Genomic DNA, 17,411 nt, shown 5'->3' with positions numbered 1-17,411 from the left:
CGTATGTGTGAGACTGACAGTGCGAGAATGCGAGAGACTGAGTGTGTGAGTGTCATGAGAGAGAGGATTTGGCCCGGGATTAAAGGGGTTACACCCCATTTGGCCACCCTCTACTCTCACCTGGGAAGCAAGGAGTTAACTGGACTGGGGTCCAGTAATGTGTTTTTGCCTTGCTTCAGCCATCCAACTGTTTATTCCCCTGTATAAATGTATTGTTTCTGTGTCAGTGTCTGCACCACACACACACACACACACACACTGGGGCTTAAGGGGTTAATGAGCTACAGTTTAGGAAAATACAAATATGTGTGGTGTCTTTTCTGAAATATCTGGGCTTCAAAAGGCTTGATTGAAGTTGGGTGTGAAAAGTACAGAGGGGGTTTAGTGTACAGTATGTTAATACCTAATTGGCAGACCAAGGGTATATTGCTGGTAGAGACAGCTAGGCCCATGTCTGGAGCATTGGGTGTGAAATCTAGCACCTGTGACAAATGTTCTCTACACACGAGTCCCTGCTTCAAAGGATTTATTGACAAGGGGTTATGGGGGCCAGGGGTGCGGTTACCCAAGGAAATATCAGAATGAGTGACCTTATTAAATATAAGAATATTATGAGATGTCCTCGGCTGAACGTGCTAAAAGCTACATATGTGTATTCGTGGGACTGATTCGCACATAAGGATTACAGACACATGATGTCTAGCAGGTACTAAGAGACATAAATTAATCTCTCTCTTAATTTTAGTATTACACGGTAATATTTAGTCTTATTGGGAGCGTCATGCGTGTCGGAATGTATTAATATGTCTCGTGTGCCAGTAAGTACTACTGAACTGACATTATGAGGTTATTTAGATAGGAAAAGCAGTTTTTAAATGTCCTTGGGTGGGAGAAGTTTTACTCTGGGGTAAGCCTGTCAACCTCACTACTGATTTATGAGGGGCTGGGTTTAGGTTGTGTTCAATGGGAAATAATTCTATATAAACAAGGCCCAGCCTATGGCTATTGTCTTTCGTGTCTTCTGTGATATTCAAGATTGCTGTATGAACTGCCAGTCCAGAATTATGACTGCTTCATCATTCCATCTTAAGTGCCTATATTTTGTTGTTATTTGTACTATCTTGTTGTGTTCACCTTTTTCAAGGAATAAATTATATTTTATCATATCTAAGCCTCGTTCAGTCCAACCCAGTTATATTTTTGGTGTGTATTATTAATAGCCTGTCACAGAGTTACCATCACAGTGAGTGTGTATGTGTGAGACTGACAGTGCGAGAATGCGAGACACTGAGTGTGTGAGTGCGTGAGAGTGTGTCCATACACATTTTATTGGGAATATGATCTCTGGCTCCTCTCTGTGGGGTCCCTTGGCTGGAAGCCCCTCTCTCCCCCACACTGCGATCCCGCAGCAAATAAAATGAAACTATTAACATTTGCCAAATGTTGGACGGTCTGTTCTAGGTTTCAGATTTGGATAAATAAGGAATCAGTCACCCAGATCTCTACAGATCACTGGAGTTAATGAAGTTTGGTGCTAGGAGGGACTGTCCCTTCCAGCTCACTCACTGAAGGAACATGGATGTGTACAACGCATGAAAGGGTGGGCTTGGCGTTCTCACATGGAAAAGCCTTATTGACGTCAATGTGGCTTTTCCATGTAATGGCGCCAGATCGGCACTATCGCACTTCCTACAATAAGGTCTATGGTGTTGGTTTCATAGTGAAAAATACTCCTAAACGTGTACTGTAACATCAAAATAAAGGGTCTCGTGTCCCTGAGCAGTGGGGTAACCTCCAGATAACGCAAACACTACACTGCCAGATTACAATGCATGTGTGGGACCCCCGCCACTACTCACCGTATTAAATAGGGGAAGGGGCTTAAACCTAGAATCCCTTGTATAAGACCGCCTGTTATCAAAGTAGATTCAAACAATATAAGCTGAACACACCCACTAATGTGTCTGCATTTGTGTCCGTAGGTCCTCAAACACGCTTGCCAAACACCATACAGTGGTCAAGCTGCAGCCAAGGATTCTGGGTAATGACATGTACGTTGGCACACTGCACACCCCTCTTAGCTTCCCATCTATTTTTAGGCCTCGGATATAGGGGGCGCTCGCTGGGCCGATTGATCTGTGGACTGACATCCACAATGACGGGGGAGGTGTGGCCGTGACAAGACTGGTTCGTCCTCATTGGCTGAACCGCTCACGTGACCGGGCCGTCACGCGACAAAACTTTTGTTGCCTCAAAACGCCGCCGCGCTCCATGGCCAGCCTGAGGTGCGGCTGGCGTCCACGCCACGCGCGCAGTTTCGATGTAGCCTAAGGCCGAGTCCATGCTGACGCTTGTCAGTGTGCCCCTGCAGCCGCAATGAGAGCGGCTTTAGTAGGGGCTTGCGCAGGCGTACCACTTATTTTTTCGTTTTGGCGCTCACGGGAGTGCGGGGCCGGTCACTGGCCCGCCCCCCGACGGCACGGTAACTAAGGCCAGGGAAAGCTCCCGCTTTCCCTCAGCGCGCCTCAGCACGGCTGGAGTTACCATGGACTCAGCCTTACATGGACTCCCTAGAGCAGCAGGGGTCCAACTCGAGTCCGTAAAAGGCCACCAACAGGTCAGGTTATCCCTGCTTCAGCACAGGTGACTCAGTCATTCACTGCACCACCTGTGCTGAAGCAGGGATATCCTTAAAAACTGACCTGTTGGTGGCCCTTGAGGATTGGAGTTGACCCCCTTTGCCCTAAAGCTTATTCTATATCTGCCAAAGAGAGTCACTTTCAGCCGCAATCCCCCCAGAAATGGAAGGATTGTTCGACCGCCAACGACCGCGTCGGTGATTAAAGAATAAGGCCCCTTACTCTGCGCCACGGACCGCGCCTGAAATCCCCACGTCGCCCGCAGAAGAAACCGCAGCAGATCACAACACACATAGACACGGCTTTTATTTTTTACGAACACCGTCGTTCTCTGCTCGTTACGTGAGCGTGATAAAAACAACAACACTCGCTTCCTCCTGCAGAGCGGCGCTGCAAAGTGTGTACGTGTAAAACAAATACCATAATCAAGAACAGCAGGCAGGGGGGTGAGAGAGGCCCTGTGATCAGACCGGGGGATAAACAGGAGCCAAGTACACTGAAAACATGTCTTTAATTACAGTTAAAACACCTAGTTAACCCCCACACTGCCAGGCGCTGGCCAGCTGCTCTGCCAGTGAAGGGGTTAAAAAAGATGACTGGTCAAACAGTCAGAATTGCTTTACTTTCCCCTGTCCACCTTGAGCATACATTTCCCAACCCGTCTCCCTCCATTTCGTCGCTCTGCGGGAAATATTAAATGTGCAGGGATTTTTAAAGATGGCTGCCACCTTGTTAGTCTGCCAAAGACGGCTTTGGAACTCAGCCGTGATCGCTGCAGCGTTCATTGCTCAGCTCACACAGAAGCCCCCGCAAGGCAGCCTGGGTGGCGGATTCCAAGTTATTTATTTACACCGTAAACACTTTAGCAGACACCACCCCCCGCCCCCAGCAGACACGCCTCCCCCCGCCCCCAGCAGGCAGGCACACCTCCCCCCGCCGCCAGCCCCCAGCAGGCATGCCTCCCCCCGCCCCCAGCAGGCAGGCACGCCTCCCCCCGCCCCCAGCAGGCACGCCTCCCCCCGCCCCCAGCAGGCATGCCTCCCCCCACCCCCCAGCAGGCACGCCTCCCCCCGCGGGCATACCGCTCAAAGTCTTTAAAGAGGTTAATAATTAAACCATATATTAATTCTGCACCAGGCGTAGGACAGAGAATGTGTTAGGCGGGCAGGTATCGGCACCGTCATGTTATTGCTGCACAGTGGGGCAGCTCCCTGCACGGATACTACAAGCCATGCTCTGCGCAATCGTACACTAAGCAACGGGACTTTAAACCTTTTCACACTACACCAGGGGTGGCCAACGCCTGTCTTCAAGAGCCACCAGGCGGCCAGGTATTGGGGAAATCTCTGCTTCAGCACAGGGGGCTCAGTCGAAGACAGCCTCTGATTGAGCCCCCCGTGCTGAGGCAGGGACTGATTGAGCTGCCAACAGGTCAGGTATTCGGGAAATCCCTGCTTCAGCACAGGTGGTACAGTCAATGACAGCCACTGATTGAACCACCTGTGCAGAAGCAGCGATATCCCGAGTACCTGGCCTGTTGGTGGCCCTTGAGGACGAGAGTTCGCCGCCCTCTGCTCTAGACAAATAGTTGGGGGAAATCAGGAAACATGGCTGCCACGTGCTTCAAAGGAAATAGATTTTGCTGCTCAACAGTTCCGTGTACCGTGGCGTGTCCCAAGAACGAATGGTGACACGCAAGGAACCGGACAATATATAAGTATTTGCGATCTCCCACATATTTTGGGAGGCGCTGCTTCTTTAACCCTTCTGCTTCCTGGGGAGGGGGGGGCTCCCTGGTAGGAGAAGGGTTAGTGGATAGTAAATATGCAGCATTTTCACATTGGCTGGCATAAGTGCATCTGAATGTAAATGTTAAGCAGATTCATAGGAGGAGGTAACGCAACCGTAAAGTGCATCTCTCTGCCTTCTACAAGGTATCAAAAGGAATCAGTTCACAAACAGTTCGGGGGAGAAGTGGAAGAGAGGCCCACGAGGGCAGTGCGATCCTACTGCCCTGGCCACCATGTTTGAGGAGGGTCGGTGGGTTCTAGGTCACAGCTTAAGCGTCACAACGTGGGTTCCGGATTGCCAACATTAGGGTCCGATGAGTTTCTTGAGGAAGGCGTCCAGCTGGTCCTCGTCTTTCAGCCCCACGAACTTATCCACCACGTCGCCGTTCTTCATGGCGAGGACGGTGGGCACAGCGGAGACCTGGGGGGGGGGGGGAGGGTAAGAGGGGGAGAGGTGGGCATGAGGCAAAAGTGCACGGAAGTCGGAATCAGTTTCTATACAATGTTATGCCTAGAACAAGATTTATCAACAAATGTTCGAGTAACCGAGCCTTCCTCCCCCAAAACCACACAATAAAAACTAGCGCTTTCCATTTTAAACCATTTTGTCGTAATCAACATGAAAGATAAGTGATTTGTAACATTGCAAATGTAATTATTTAGATTTTTACATTAAACCCGTGTTCCCCTCTTATTCTGGAAGATCCGGTCTGGTTCTGGGAAGTTAAAAGGCAGAAGTGATGTCCGACAATAATAAACTATGGAATCGATATTTCTTTTATATCGTGATATTGCCATCATACCAGAATATAACCCAATGCTAGCATAGTCTGTGCTATGCATGTCAGCTGCTCACTCAAAGGATTCTGGGTATGCCGTGCAGAGACATCTGGTCACAGGAGACACCTCGAGGATAGTTGGTGGGGCAAAATAAAGTCACGGGAGGCAGTGGCGGATCGAGGCTGGAACGCGGTTTCGGCTGCTAAAATGAGCGCCAGAACAGCATTCCAGCGCGGGGAGGATGGTCCCTAATGCGGCCGAAACAGCTGTTAACCCCGCCACTCCCGAGAGGGCCCTTTCTGCAAAGTCCTTCGAAGGCGGGGAGGGGGTGGTGGGGGTGACAGTCAATTTAACATTAAGGGCCAACATTAAGTTGTGGTTCTTAAATGTTAGCCCCTTTAAATCGTGTTTTAAAGTCAGTTTGTGAATATGTGCAGCGGAGACTTGGGAGGGCTGCGATTTCCTCCGGCTACTCCCTTGAGTGTGATATATTTTGGGGTGAACAGGAGTTTGCGCTGGCAGAGGCCCCCTCTCCTTACATTTATTGGCTCTAACAGTGACAGGGTGGGATAGAGGCAGAGTAAACACTTCCCCGACAAGATTCCCCCATTCAGATTCCCCCACGAGAAGATCATTCTTAATTTTTAAAGAAATAAAAATGTTCGAGTCCAACTACATTTGTTTATAAAAAACAACAACTGTATAGAGTCCTAAAAAGCAGTTACTTTAAAAACGTTACAGCATCTTGTTTTCAGGGTCTTTGGTGGCATTTAGATTTACATAAAATAAAGCAAACGAAAAGCCGAAGGATTCTCAGATGTCCTTTTTTTGGAGCCAACTGAACGACAAAATGTTCAAATACTGGATGCAACCCTGATCCCGATAAACATTGTTCCAGCTGCAAAAATAGGAATGTAATCATCTGACAAACAGCTAAATAACAGATACAGAATAGGCACGGCAAGCACATGGCAATCGTTTGAGACTAAAGAGGAATTGCGCATTTTTGTTTTTACAATTAACATATATTAGAGTTTGTTTCTGGAGTTCAGGCAGATGTGTTGGGTCTCCGATGTCTAAACAAAAGGTTTCTGATCCAGTTCATGCTCAGTATTGCTATAAACACACAGCATATTCATTTCCAACATAAACAGCAACTTTAGTATGTTACTGCGGTCCGGCCTTGTGTGAAGGGCGCTGGCTTACGGGGGACAGGGCGGCCTTTCATTTGCACGCGTGCGCCATGTGACCAGGGGCGAGGAAAGGGCCCTTATTCAATCTATGTATATTTTCTATTACATAGCGCTGACAATGTATGCAGCGCTGTGCGCAGAACGGAACATTCTCCATGTACGGATGTGTTCATCACACATGCATTATTAAACCCCCTGGAGAGACAGACACACACTGGGATATCGCGGCGTGCCAAACCCCAGAGGATTTGGGGTACAGCCAAGCAAACTAGTTTTAGCTTCCAAACCCCTTTAACAGGGCGGTGTAAGCTCTTGGGATCAGGGCCCTCATTACCGTCTGCATCTGTTTGTAAGTAACAGTATATGTCATTAATCTCTGTACCCCCATTGTACCGCGCTGAGGAATATGTTGGCGCTTTACAAATAAACGAGAATAAATAAATAATAATGTGTTTAGCAGGAACAGAGACCAGAGTGACCGGTCCGATCTCGTGCCACTTCATGGTGAATCCGGCAGCAGACCGGCACCTTCCCTCCTAGGAGGACACTGCACGAATGACAGGGACGTGTTTAAGGGCTCACAGCTGTGTGACCCCCAAATCTACCAAGTATTTGTAAACCATTATTTAAAGTTACTATGTAAGCACGGGGAGATGAGACTTGGGGAGGGGGTTTGATCTTTGGCTGCTCCCTTCTGTCTGACGTCACTGTGCGTTCTACTAGAGTTCGCACAGGCAGAGCCCCCTCTCTCCCCCTCCCCTTATCTTTATTACCTCTCTGATAAGGACGATGGGGGGGGGATAAGGGGAGAGAAAACATGTGAGTAATAAACACTCCCTCGTTCAGAGGCCCCGAAGAAATGTCATTTGTGAATAACTTCCAAAGAAAGAAGAGACACATTTGCTTTTAGTGCGGTTAGATTAGTTTAAGTAACCCAGTTAGATTGTTAAAACACACACGCAATAAATAAATTAATTTGGATGTATCCGTATGCAACCTCACTCAGTACGGTCCCCGCTCGTCTTAAAGATCGCTCTGAAAAGTCACCTTTACAATGAAGGATTTCCATGGCATGTTAACATGACCTCAGGAATCCACTACATACATGTGTAACGTGTGCACTTCCATGTACTGCAGTCTCCCCACATACTATCCCATTGTGAGCTCCCGGGAGCACGGACTTCTATCTGCCAATGCTCACCATCACTACATTTGCACTTATTTTAGTGCGTAGGGGGGCCCTGAGAGTAGCGTTACTAGCCGTGCACTGACAGCAGGTATAACCTTACAGAATTCCATGTTAAAATGGACAAGAAGCAAAAAAAAAAAAAAAAAAGATACTAGGTCATTACCCAGAATCCCTGGCTGTAGTGGAAGCAGTGTATGCTAAGAGATACTGGGAAAGGGCAGGTTGCTGAAGGCGCTCACACGTGGTACTTGTAGCACACTTATTTGAGTAATCTTCCCTGTATTATACCCCTGCATACAGGGGCTGGTGCATCCAAATATAAAGACCTTCTTTTGATGGTTTATGGGCTTCCCGCTTCTGCCAATAAACGCGTTAACCAGAAAGTTATTTTGATTGCAGCAGCTTGCGCAAGTACATATTTCTCTGGGCACGGCCGCCAGCCTCGTGATAAGGGAGAGCAGATAAGGCAGGACGTGTGTGTGCGTGCGCGCATGCTATGGGCTCCCCCTGCTGCTTAGGGAGAGAACTGGGACAGCCACGTGTTTCCCAGCCTGTGGCCCCCTGCTAGAAAATGTGTTCTGTGAATCCCTAGTGAATAAATCTTATCGGCTCCTCATCAGCCTAACACTAACAGACTGTGTGACCGATCCCAGGCAGTACATAGTGTCCTGAGCGCGTGGGGGGGACACACGCTTAATAATCCCCCCCAAACTGCCCCTCTGTGTGCAGGCAGCATGGGCGGTATCGCTGTCACTCAATGCGGGAGCTCCAAAGCCACGCCCCACAATGCCTTGCAGAGGCTGACAAGGCAAGGGGGGCATAACTTTGGAAGTTCCCAGGTTTACTGGCTCTGCAATTCTGTAACCCAGGCTGTGCTGAGAAGCTGTGTAATGCGGCTGTCATAAGCTTATAGGGATCCATACCAAAATGGATTTGAAGTAAAAGGTGACACTGAGTGCTCATTTGCATGTCATTACCCAGAATCCCTTGTTAATTGACAGACTCCACCCCCCCGTATCCCCCCACACGGAGGTGCAGTTTGGGACAATACAAAGCGCGTCGTCTCTCCCCGGATTTAGGAATCCATTAACATCAGGGATCCCTTACATGAAAAAATACAATTTACAAACCATTTGGAGACACCACACGAACCCCTAGGGCGGAGCGGCCAACTGGTCCTCAAGGGCCACCAACAGGTCAAGTTCAGGATATCCCTGCTTCAGCACAGGTGGCTCAATCAGTCCGTGCTTCCGCACAGGTGGCTCAATCTTTGACCGAGCCACCTGTGCTGAAGCAGGGATATCCTGAAACCCTGACCTGTTGGTGGCCCTTGAGGACTGGAGTTGGCCGCCCATTGCCCTAGGGGGTTCACAAACGACCTGTTGGGCCTCACTAACATACTGAAGGGTAAGTTCTAGTAGCCGGTGTGGGCTGGGAGTAGCCCAGATGGGAGGTCTGATACCTTTTAGGTAAAGTTCTCCAGAGATGAAATTAGAGTGCACAGAGCTTTGAAAACCTCATCGGTCTCTTCTGCAGGTGTTGTGGCACCACCGTTAGAAGGCAACGTATACACCCTAGTGATGGGAAGGGGTGGTGTTCCACTCGGGTGGAGTGGCGAGATGGGCACAAATTAGCAGGTGCCACGGATGTGAGGAGAGAGGTGATATATAGCAGGTGCCACGTAAGTGAGGAGCAAGGTGTATGTATAGCAGGTGCCACGGATGTGAGGAGAGAGGTGATGTATAGCAGGTGCCACGTAAGTGAGGAGTAAGGTGTATGTATAGCAGGTGCCACGGATGTGAGGAGATATATGAATATAAAATGGAAAATAGAAAATGTTTTGGTGACTCCGTTATTTATAGGTATCTGGGGACGGGCGGACGCACTTTGTGACCCTTTTATTTATCCCATCCCCATATGCTGGCGTTCAAATAAAAGGGTGGCTTTTTAACCCTTTGGTTGCCAGATTGTCCTCAACACCGCAGCCATCACGTGGGTAATCTCTCCCCACTCCCTTTCACTTGGTACGGTCCTATTCTTACCTCGTATTCAATGGCTAGGTCGGTATGGTCGTCTATATCCACTTTGGCCATCAGCACTTTTCCCTGTTGCTTAGTAACCATTTTCTCCAATCGGGGGCCTAGGATCTTGCACGGGCCGCACCATCTGACAGGTAACAAGGGGGGAGAGGGGGGCATTATTTCCCTATTTAGGGAGAGGGGTAGCTAGCGTAGGCTGTTAACAAGAACCTCCATGTTACACGGCTGTGTGCTTTCAGTTTAGTACACGTATTGTAGTTATGGTTGGAGGAAGAGAGAAGACAGGATTAACCTTTTCCCTAAACACCAACTGGGTGAGCTATTCATGCTCTAATTATATGTATACGGCCCCAGAGCTAGGCTAGCAAAATGCTCAGTGTAACATATGCCAATTAGGTCTCAAAAAAGGAAAAATAACTTCTTGCCAACCACAGTAAAAAGCAACCAGATCCCTCCCGGAACCCAATCCTGTGACCGACCAGATCCCTCTCGGAACCTGCTAAGGCCCCGCTGACTCAGACCGCGCGCCCGCACTGCAGACAGGCGGCGCGTGGAGAGGCACTTGACCGCTATCTGCGGTCTGTAGGGAGCGGCGTGGTTGGAGCGGGTGGCTGCAGCGGGAGTCTCCCGGGCTGCAGGAGGGTGCTGCTGTTGACGGCTGTATGCTGAAAGGTAAGCAGCCCCCCCACACATGCCTTCTGCTGCTCTCCATGCTGCTCCCTCCCCCCCCCCCCCCCCCCCCCGGTCGGTCCCCCCCCCCCCCAAACACACCCTTCCCCCCTACCTTTTGGAGTGGGGGAAGCTCTGACAGCTCCAGCCCCCGTCGCCGATAGGGTAACCAGCGCACCACGTGACGCGTCAACACTAGGGATCTCAATTCTCTTGCATCCCCTGGCGGCTGACGCGTCACAGCGCGTAGTGAGCCGCGCAGCGAGGGGGGACTGGGACCGGCTCGGGAGGATACCAGGTGATGGTGAGTAACACGCACACGTGCGCGCGCCGCCGGACACAGCGGGACCTAAGCATAAGTTGCTTCAGTTCCCCACCCCTCCAGGTCACCCTCCACCCCCCCCTCCCCCCCACCTCCCACCTTTATTGGTTCACGGATAAGGATAGGGTGATTGCACCTTTAAATGAGCAACTGCTCCTAAAACAAATGTTTTTTTGCTCCCGAAGTTGCAAGCAAGCTGCTTCCCGAGATACTTACCTCCGCAGGGGGCTCCAGAATCCCTGTGAAGTTTAAATGTCCCCGTCACGAAGGCCAATAAGAAGCTGCAAGGGATGACGTCAAGACTTCCAATTGGCCCGCGGGACATTTAAAGCCGCCATTTCGATAGCCCCACCAAGCCTACCATCCCCTTCTAAGGTAACGATCTCGGGAAGCAGGGAGATGAAATTAATGCGATTCAGCTCCGGAAACCCCCTACTTCTAAAATCTATTTAAAAAAGTGTGTCACTATGTTCTGCTCCTTTAAGAGATAATTATTCCATCATAGAACTGAAACCCGGTGTGTATATCTTTATTTATATAGTGCCCCTGTGTTGGGCATATACCCGTATACCCTTTACTTTCTAACAGAATGATCTTTTCTTGAATGTATCAACTGAATCTGCCATCACAGCTTTCCAAGGTAGTAACGCCTGGAAGCAGGTTCCATGTACAGAGCCACATACACTGCACTGATATACGGAAAGTAACTAGGAACTCACTGTGCGTGAAAATCCACCACCACGGGGCACTCGCTCCCGATCACACGCTCCTGGAAGTCTTCCGTATCCTGGATGTTGAAAGTGACCCTGCAGACGGGGGAGGTGGAGATGGGACGGCCGGCGGGTGGGAGAGCTGAGCGAGAGAGGGAGGCGGGCGGAGACGGAAGGCAGGGGGCGTGTGTGGCCCTGGAGAGCAGGGCGGAGAGAGACGGAGCAGGTACCCGGAGGCTTTTCACAGACGGTGTGAGGATACGCTGCAGGAACATTCGCTGGGCCATCTGCAGAGTAATGAAAAGAGAATTCATATGGAGAGAGCGCGCGCGATGGAGAGAGAGCGCGCGCGATGGAGAGAGAGCGCGCGCGATGGAGAGAGAGCGCGCGCGATGGAGAGAGAGCGCGCGCGATGGAGAGAGAGCGCGCGCGATGGAGAGAGAGCGCGCGCGATGGAGAGAGAGCGCGCGCGATGGAGAGAGAGCGCGCGCGATGGAGAGAGAGAGCGCGCGATGGAGAGAGAGAGCGCGCGATGGAGAGAGAGCGCGCGATGGAGAGAGAGAGCGCGCGCGATGGAGAGAGAGCGCGCGCGATGGAGAGAGAGCGCGCGCGATGGAGAGAGAGCGCGCGCGATGGAGAGAGAGCGCGCGCGATGGAGAGAGAGCGCGCGCGATGGAGAGAGAGCGCGCGCGATGGAGAGAGAGCGCGCGCGATGGAGAGAGAGCGCGCGCGATGGAGAGAGAGCGCGCGCGATGGAGAGAGAGCGCGCGCGATGGAGAGAGAGCGCGCGCGATGGAGAGAGAGCGCGCGCGATGGAGAGAGAGCGCGCGCGATGGAGAGAGAGCGCGCGCGATGGAGAGAGAGCGCGCGCGATGGAGAGAGAGAGCGCGCGATGGAGAGAGAGAGAGCGCGATGGAGAGAGAGAGCGCGCGATGGAGAGAGAGAGAGCGCGATGGAGAGAGAGAGCGCGCGATGGAGAGAGAGCGCGCGCGATGGAGAGAGAGCGCGCGCGATGGAGAGAGAGCGCGCGCGATGGAGAGAGAGCGCGCGCGATGGAGAGAGAGCGCGCGCGATGGAGAGAGAGCGCGCGCGATGGAGAGAGAGAGCGCGCGATGGAGAGAGAGAGCGCGCGATGGAGAGAGAGAGCGCGCGATGGAGAGAGAGAGCGCGATGGAGAGAGAGAGCGCGATGGAGAGAGAGAGCGCGATGGAGAGAGAGAGCGCGATGGAGAGAGAGAGCGCGATGGAGAGAGAGAGCGCGCGATGGAGAGAGAGAGAGCGCGATGGAGAGAGAGCGCGCGCGATGGAGAGAGAGCGCGCGCGATGGAGAGAGAGCGCGCGCGATGGAGAGAGAGCGCACGCGATGGAGAGAGAGCGCGCGCGATGGAGAGAGAGAGCGCGCGCGATGGAGAGAGAGCGCGATGGAGAGAGAGAGAGCGCGATGGAGAGAGAGAGAGCGCGATGGAGAGAGAGAGAGCGCGATGGAGAGAGAGAGCGCGATGGAGAGAGAGAGAGAGAGCGATGGAGAGAGAGAGAGAGAGCGATGGAGAGAGAGAGAGCGATGGAGAGAGAGAGAGCGATGGAGAGAGAGAGAGCGATGGAGAGAGAGAGAGCGATGGAGAGAGAGAGAGCGCGATGGAGAGAGAGAGAGCGCGATGGAGAGAGAGAGAGCGCGATGGAGAGAGAGAGAGCGCGATGGAGAGAGAGAGAGCGCGATGGAGAGAGAGAGAGCGCGATGGAGAGAGAGAGAGCGCGATGGAGAGAGAGCGCGATGGAGAGAGAGCGCGATGGAGAGAGAGAGAGCGCGATGGAGAGAGAGAGAGCGCGATGGAGAGAGAGAGAGCGCGATGGAGAGCTGTAATGGTGCCTGAGAAGTGTAGATTCATTGTAGTCGATCGTATCCTCTAATACAGGGGAGCGCAACCTTTTTTCCCTGCGCCCCCCTGTCGGCTCTTCCTCTCTTTGCGCGCGCGCCCCCCCCCTCTTACCTTGGCTCCGGCGTCATGACATCACATGACCTCGCGGGGTGTCCAGGAGTAAGGTAAGTGCAGTTTACAGAGGCCTTTGATTGTTCCCTAGCACTTCATTTACGTGCCTTCGGGAAGCGCGCGGGGCCTCTGTAAACCGCGCGCTCCCCAGTTTGCGCACCACTGCTCTAATAGACCAGCAAGAGTTCTTCATACCCAGTGTACGGAATTGAACGTTTGGGGGTGACCAAATCGCCACCGGTGTCTGGCCGCCAGGGGACCCCTGTCCCAGCTGCTCCGCCAATGAACACTTAGCCGCCCGTTACGCTAATAAGGTAAATTAGCGGTTAGGGTACAGTATTAAGAAACGGGGTTTTAGGGTAAGGGGTTTAGGTTTTTAGGATAGGGGATTAGGGTAAGGGGTTTAGGATTAGGTTTATTATTAGGAGTTTAGGGTAAGGATAGGGCTTACATAGATGGCGAAACAGCCAGAGATGTTCCTGCAGTGACAGCGGCCACGTGATCAAGGCAAAAGGCCACAACCAAATGTCCCAGACCGGTGTACGGACCTCTCAAAACCTCCTAGAACAGCCCCTTCTCATCTCCTTAAATCCCCTCCTGGCTTCCCATCACTTCCCATATCCCCTGCAAAGTTCTCCTCACCTTCACGCCTCTCCACTCATCTGCTCCTCCCTACTACTCAGCTTTGATTTCATGTTGTCATTGGTGACTATTTTGCACCCCTCACTAACCCGGGATGTGTCAGGTTCAGTCCTCTGAGGAACTAACAGATCAGATTTGCACAAACCTAAATAAGTTGCCTAAATGGTCATTCGAGCAATGTTAAGTGTTAGAGACGTCTTGAAATCCTGATTTGTTGCTTCAACTAGAAGACTGAATAGGGGAGATCTGCATTAATATATTCAACAAAGATCTGATAGCTCATCACTGTGGAATATATGATTTTTGGTAGAGGGTCTCTTGGGAAGGTCACCAGATGGCGCATATAAATACGTGTGTGTACACACACACACACACACACACACACACACACCTTGGGTCAGGTGTCCTGTCTGCCCACGGCATTTATGAACAGGTCTATCAAGTGTTGCGTGTTCAGCGACTCTTCCATGTTACACGCAAGTCTAACTCACAACAGCACCCATGCCCATGAGAGCAGATATCGCAGGGGTGGGAAACTCCAATCAACAAGGGCTAACAGGTCAGACTTTCAGGATATCCCTGCTTCAGCACAGGTGGGTCAATCCTGTGCTGAAGCAGGGATATCCTGAAAAACCTGACCTGTTGGTGGCCCTTGAGGACTGGAGGACTGGAGTTGCCCACCCCTGCGATATCAGCACTCTCGTAGATTTGTGAAGAGTCAGTTTTACAGAAGCAAAGCTTCAATCCACCCACAGACCTTTAAAACACCTAGATAAAAAAGTATGTGTGTGGACTGAAATATTGATACAATAAAATCAACTCTATTAATCCAAGCGAGTGTCTGGTATCCGTTCTCTTGTTCATGGCTGTGGATATGTTCTACACCAGCGGTTCACAACCTTTTTCAGATTGTGCACCCCCCCCTCAATAGAAAATATTTGTTCCTCAAACTCTCAATTAATAAAGCCTATATCCATCTCAGACTATTACAAAGCGATCCTAGGCAGTATAGTGTCCCGAGCTTGTGGGAGGAACACACTTAATCCCCCAAACTGCCCCTCAGTGTCTGCTGGCAGCTTAATGGGGGGGGGGGGGAATAGCTGTCACTCACTGCGGGAGCTTCCAGAGTCACATCCCACAATGCCTTGCTGCTGAAGATGCAAAGCATTGCAGGGAGCGACATCACACAAGAGAGCAGCCAGAGGCAACCAAACCCCTCCCAAGTCAAAACGTTACATAATACATTAAAAATACTTATAGGTGTCAGATATGGGTAAAAAATAAAAATAAATAAATACAAAAAAAACCGCAATCACCCAGATAAGACCCCTTAACCATGTCACTGGAATGAAACCAGCCAACATTTTGCACATTTAATTTAAATGCTTTGGGGAATAACACGATGCTTCTGTAAGAGCCTGCTTCAGCACAGGTGGCTCAGTCAAACTTGTGCTGGAGCAGGGATATCCTGAAAACCTGACCTGTTGGTGGGCCTTGAGGACAGAAGTTGAGAACCCCTGACTTCTGCATTAGCCCCTACCCCCTCTGCTGGAAGGTTCAGTCATCGACTGCACCACCTGTGCTGAAGCAGGGATATCCTGAAAACCTGACCTGTTGGGGTGGGGGGAGTCTTGAGGACTGAACTTGAGCCCCCCTGTCTTACAGGGCCCAAACACATGTAGTGTACCTGCCGCATAGCTAGGCACTGCTGGAATGAAGGCGCAGGAGGGGCACATTGCTCAGGAATGCATGAGGGGGGCTGAGGTGGGAGGCCCCATAGATGCCCAGCAATCTTACATAACGCTAATAACCCGACCCCTGCAGTGACCCTCACCTCCTCAGCCTACCTTCAATGCCCTCCCCCAACCACCGGATCCTCTCACCTCTCAGACATCCACACGCTGCCCTGCTCCACAAGGACAACAGCCCGGCGCACATCCGGGTCAGTTTAGCATGCCTCCGTCCGCGTCACTTCCGCCCAGGCTCTGCCGTCGCGCCTGCGCAGGAGGAACGTGAAGCGCTCGGTGGCCATCTTTGATTTGGCAACACCGACTCTTTCATAGGGAATAGGTCTGAAACATGTCAAACTGCGATTGCAAATAGGTCATATTAATACGATTACCCCATAATGTGCCTAATAATGTGTAATTTTACCCCATAATGTGTCTAATAATGTGTAATATTACTCCATAATGTGCCTAATAATGTCACAATACATTTCAGGAAATGCTTTGTTATAGATAAACATGCCTATTCACGAAGGAGTCGCCCATGTGTTATTATTCCGTATACATTTAATTGCTACTGGTATTCGTTTTGTCTTTCTTAAATAATTATTACTCCACTTAAATAGTATTGTTTGGCCAAATCAAAGATGGCTGCCGCAGGATTCAGTGTCATTGACGGAGTTTGCACGCTGCGTGCAAATGAACTTCCGGGTATGTGACGCGTTTCCTGGATACGACTCTAGCCTCTTGTTACTAAGGACGCCTCCGCACTTTTAATTCCAATGGTAGTTTAAAGGAAGCAGTGATCTGGCTGGACCTGTCCCTTGTGTATAATACACAATTATAATATTATATGAGAATATATCATCATATACACAAATGGATGTATATTACTTAATAATATATGGGTTATACCAATTATATTAAAGCTGCAAACCCACTTACCATGTATTTAATTTGTAATAAACTAAACTAACATCGACCCGTACCAATCCATCACTGATAATGTTGGTTTTGAGATTCATTTTCATAGCTCTGTACTCAAAAGCCTATTTGAAGAAAATGCACCAAATGTGTTATACTTGTAACGGGTGTTCCCTCTGGCCTGACCCATCCAATCTCATATTGGCCCGTGTAGTCTAACCAGTCCCCCATTACAAGGCGTGTGTGGTGGTGCACCTGCACGTAACAGGACTCTTGAGTCTCCCGCTTGGTGTTATTAGGGGATGTCATCAGGACAGGTAGCTGAGGTAGTGGGTGCGAGTCCCACTTACTTCATGTGCAGCGCCTCCACCTCATCAGGATCTGTGCTTCCGCAGGGAGATGGTCCTGGTGAGGAACTCCTTCTTGGTGCCATCCACTGTTGAGTAATCTCACACTCACACAGTGGGGTTCTTTTTCTCAAGGACATCTTTATTGCATACAGGGATGTAGCAGACTGCCCCATGCAGCTGCCGGCTCTAGCCGCACATCTCTCCGTGATGTCCCTTTGCCAGGTACGCCCTCCCGTACTGAAGTGGGATTCCCTTTCTCCTAGGGAGATCACCGCTGTGCCAGGTCCCTGGACACAGTGTGGCGTAGACAAACTTAATCTATCACTCTGCTGCCGCTAGTTACTGCACTAGGGTCACAAAAGTGTTACTTCCTCTCGGTACCTTCGGGTTACTATTTCTTCACCAACCAAACACTAACTGTCAGTGTTGTGCCCCTTATACTCCAGGGGG

The 17,411-nt window shown here is 50.7% G+C and overlaps 1 protein-coding gene across 3 annotated transcripts; it reads right to left on the bottom strand.

Annotated features, from left to right (window-relative positions):
- Nucleotides 1–4,233: 4,233 nt before the first annotated feature.
- On the bottom strand, nucleotides 4,234–15,954 carry TXN2 (thioredoxin 2). 3 transcript variants are annotated; one of them, XM_075573915.1, is made up of 4 exons: nucleotides 15,844–15,954; nucleotides 11,341–11,618; nucleotides 9,634–9,757; nucleotides 4,234–4,850 (listed from the first exon to the last, which is right to left on the bottom strand). In XM_075573915.1, the coding sequence occupies exons 2-4, from the start codon at nucleotides 11,616–11,618 to the stop codon at nucleotides 4,734–4,736; spliced, it is 519 nt and encodes a 172-aa protein (XP_075430030.1). In that variant the 5' UTR covers nucleotides 15,844–15,954; the 3' UTR covers nucleotides 4,234–4,733. The 3 variants fall into 3 exon arrangements, with proteins under 3 accessions (XP_075430030.1, XP_075430031.1, XP_075430032.1); XM_075573916.1 differs by having other exon boundaries at nucleotides 15,808–15,887; XM_075573917.1 differs by lacking the exon at nucleotides 15,844–15,954 and adding an exon at nucleotides 15,795–15,818.
- Between the last annotated feature and the right edge of the window lie 1,457 nt (nucleotides 15,955–17,411).

Source organism: Ascaphus truei, chromosome 17, assembly GCF_040206685.1.
Source record: "Ascaphus truei isolate aAscTru1 chromosome 17, aAscTru1.hap1, whole genome shotgun sequence".
NCBI lineage: Eukaryota > Metazoa > Chordata > Amphibia > Anura > Ascaphidae > Ascaphus > Ascaphus truei.
This window is presented reverse-complemented; position numbering and strand designations above follow the sequence as displayed.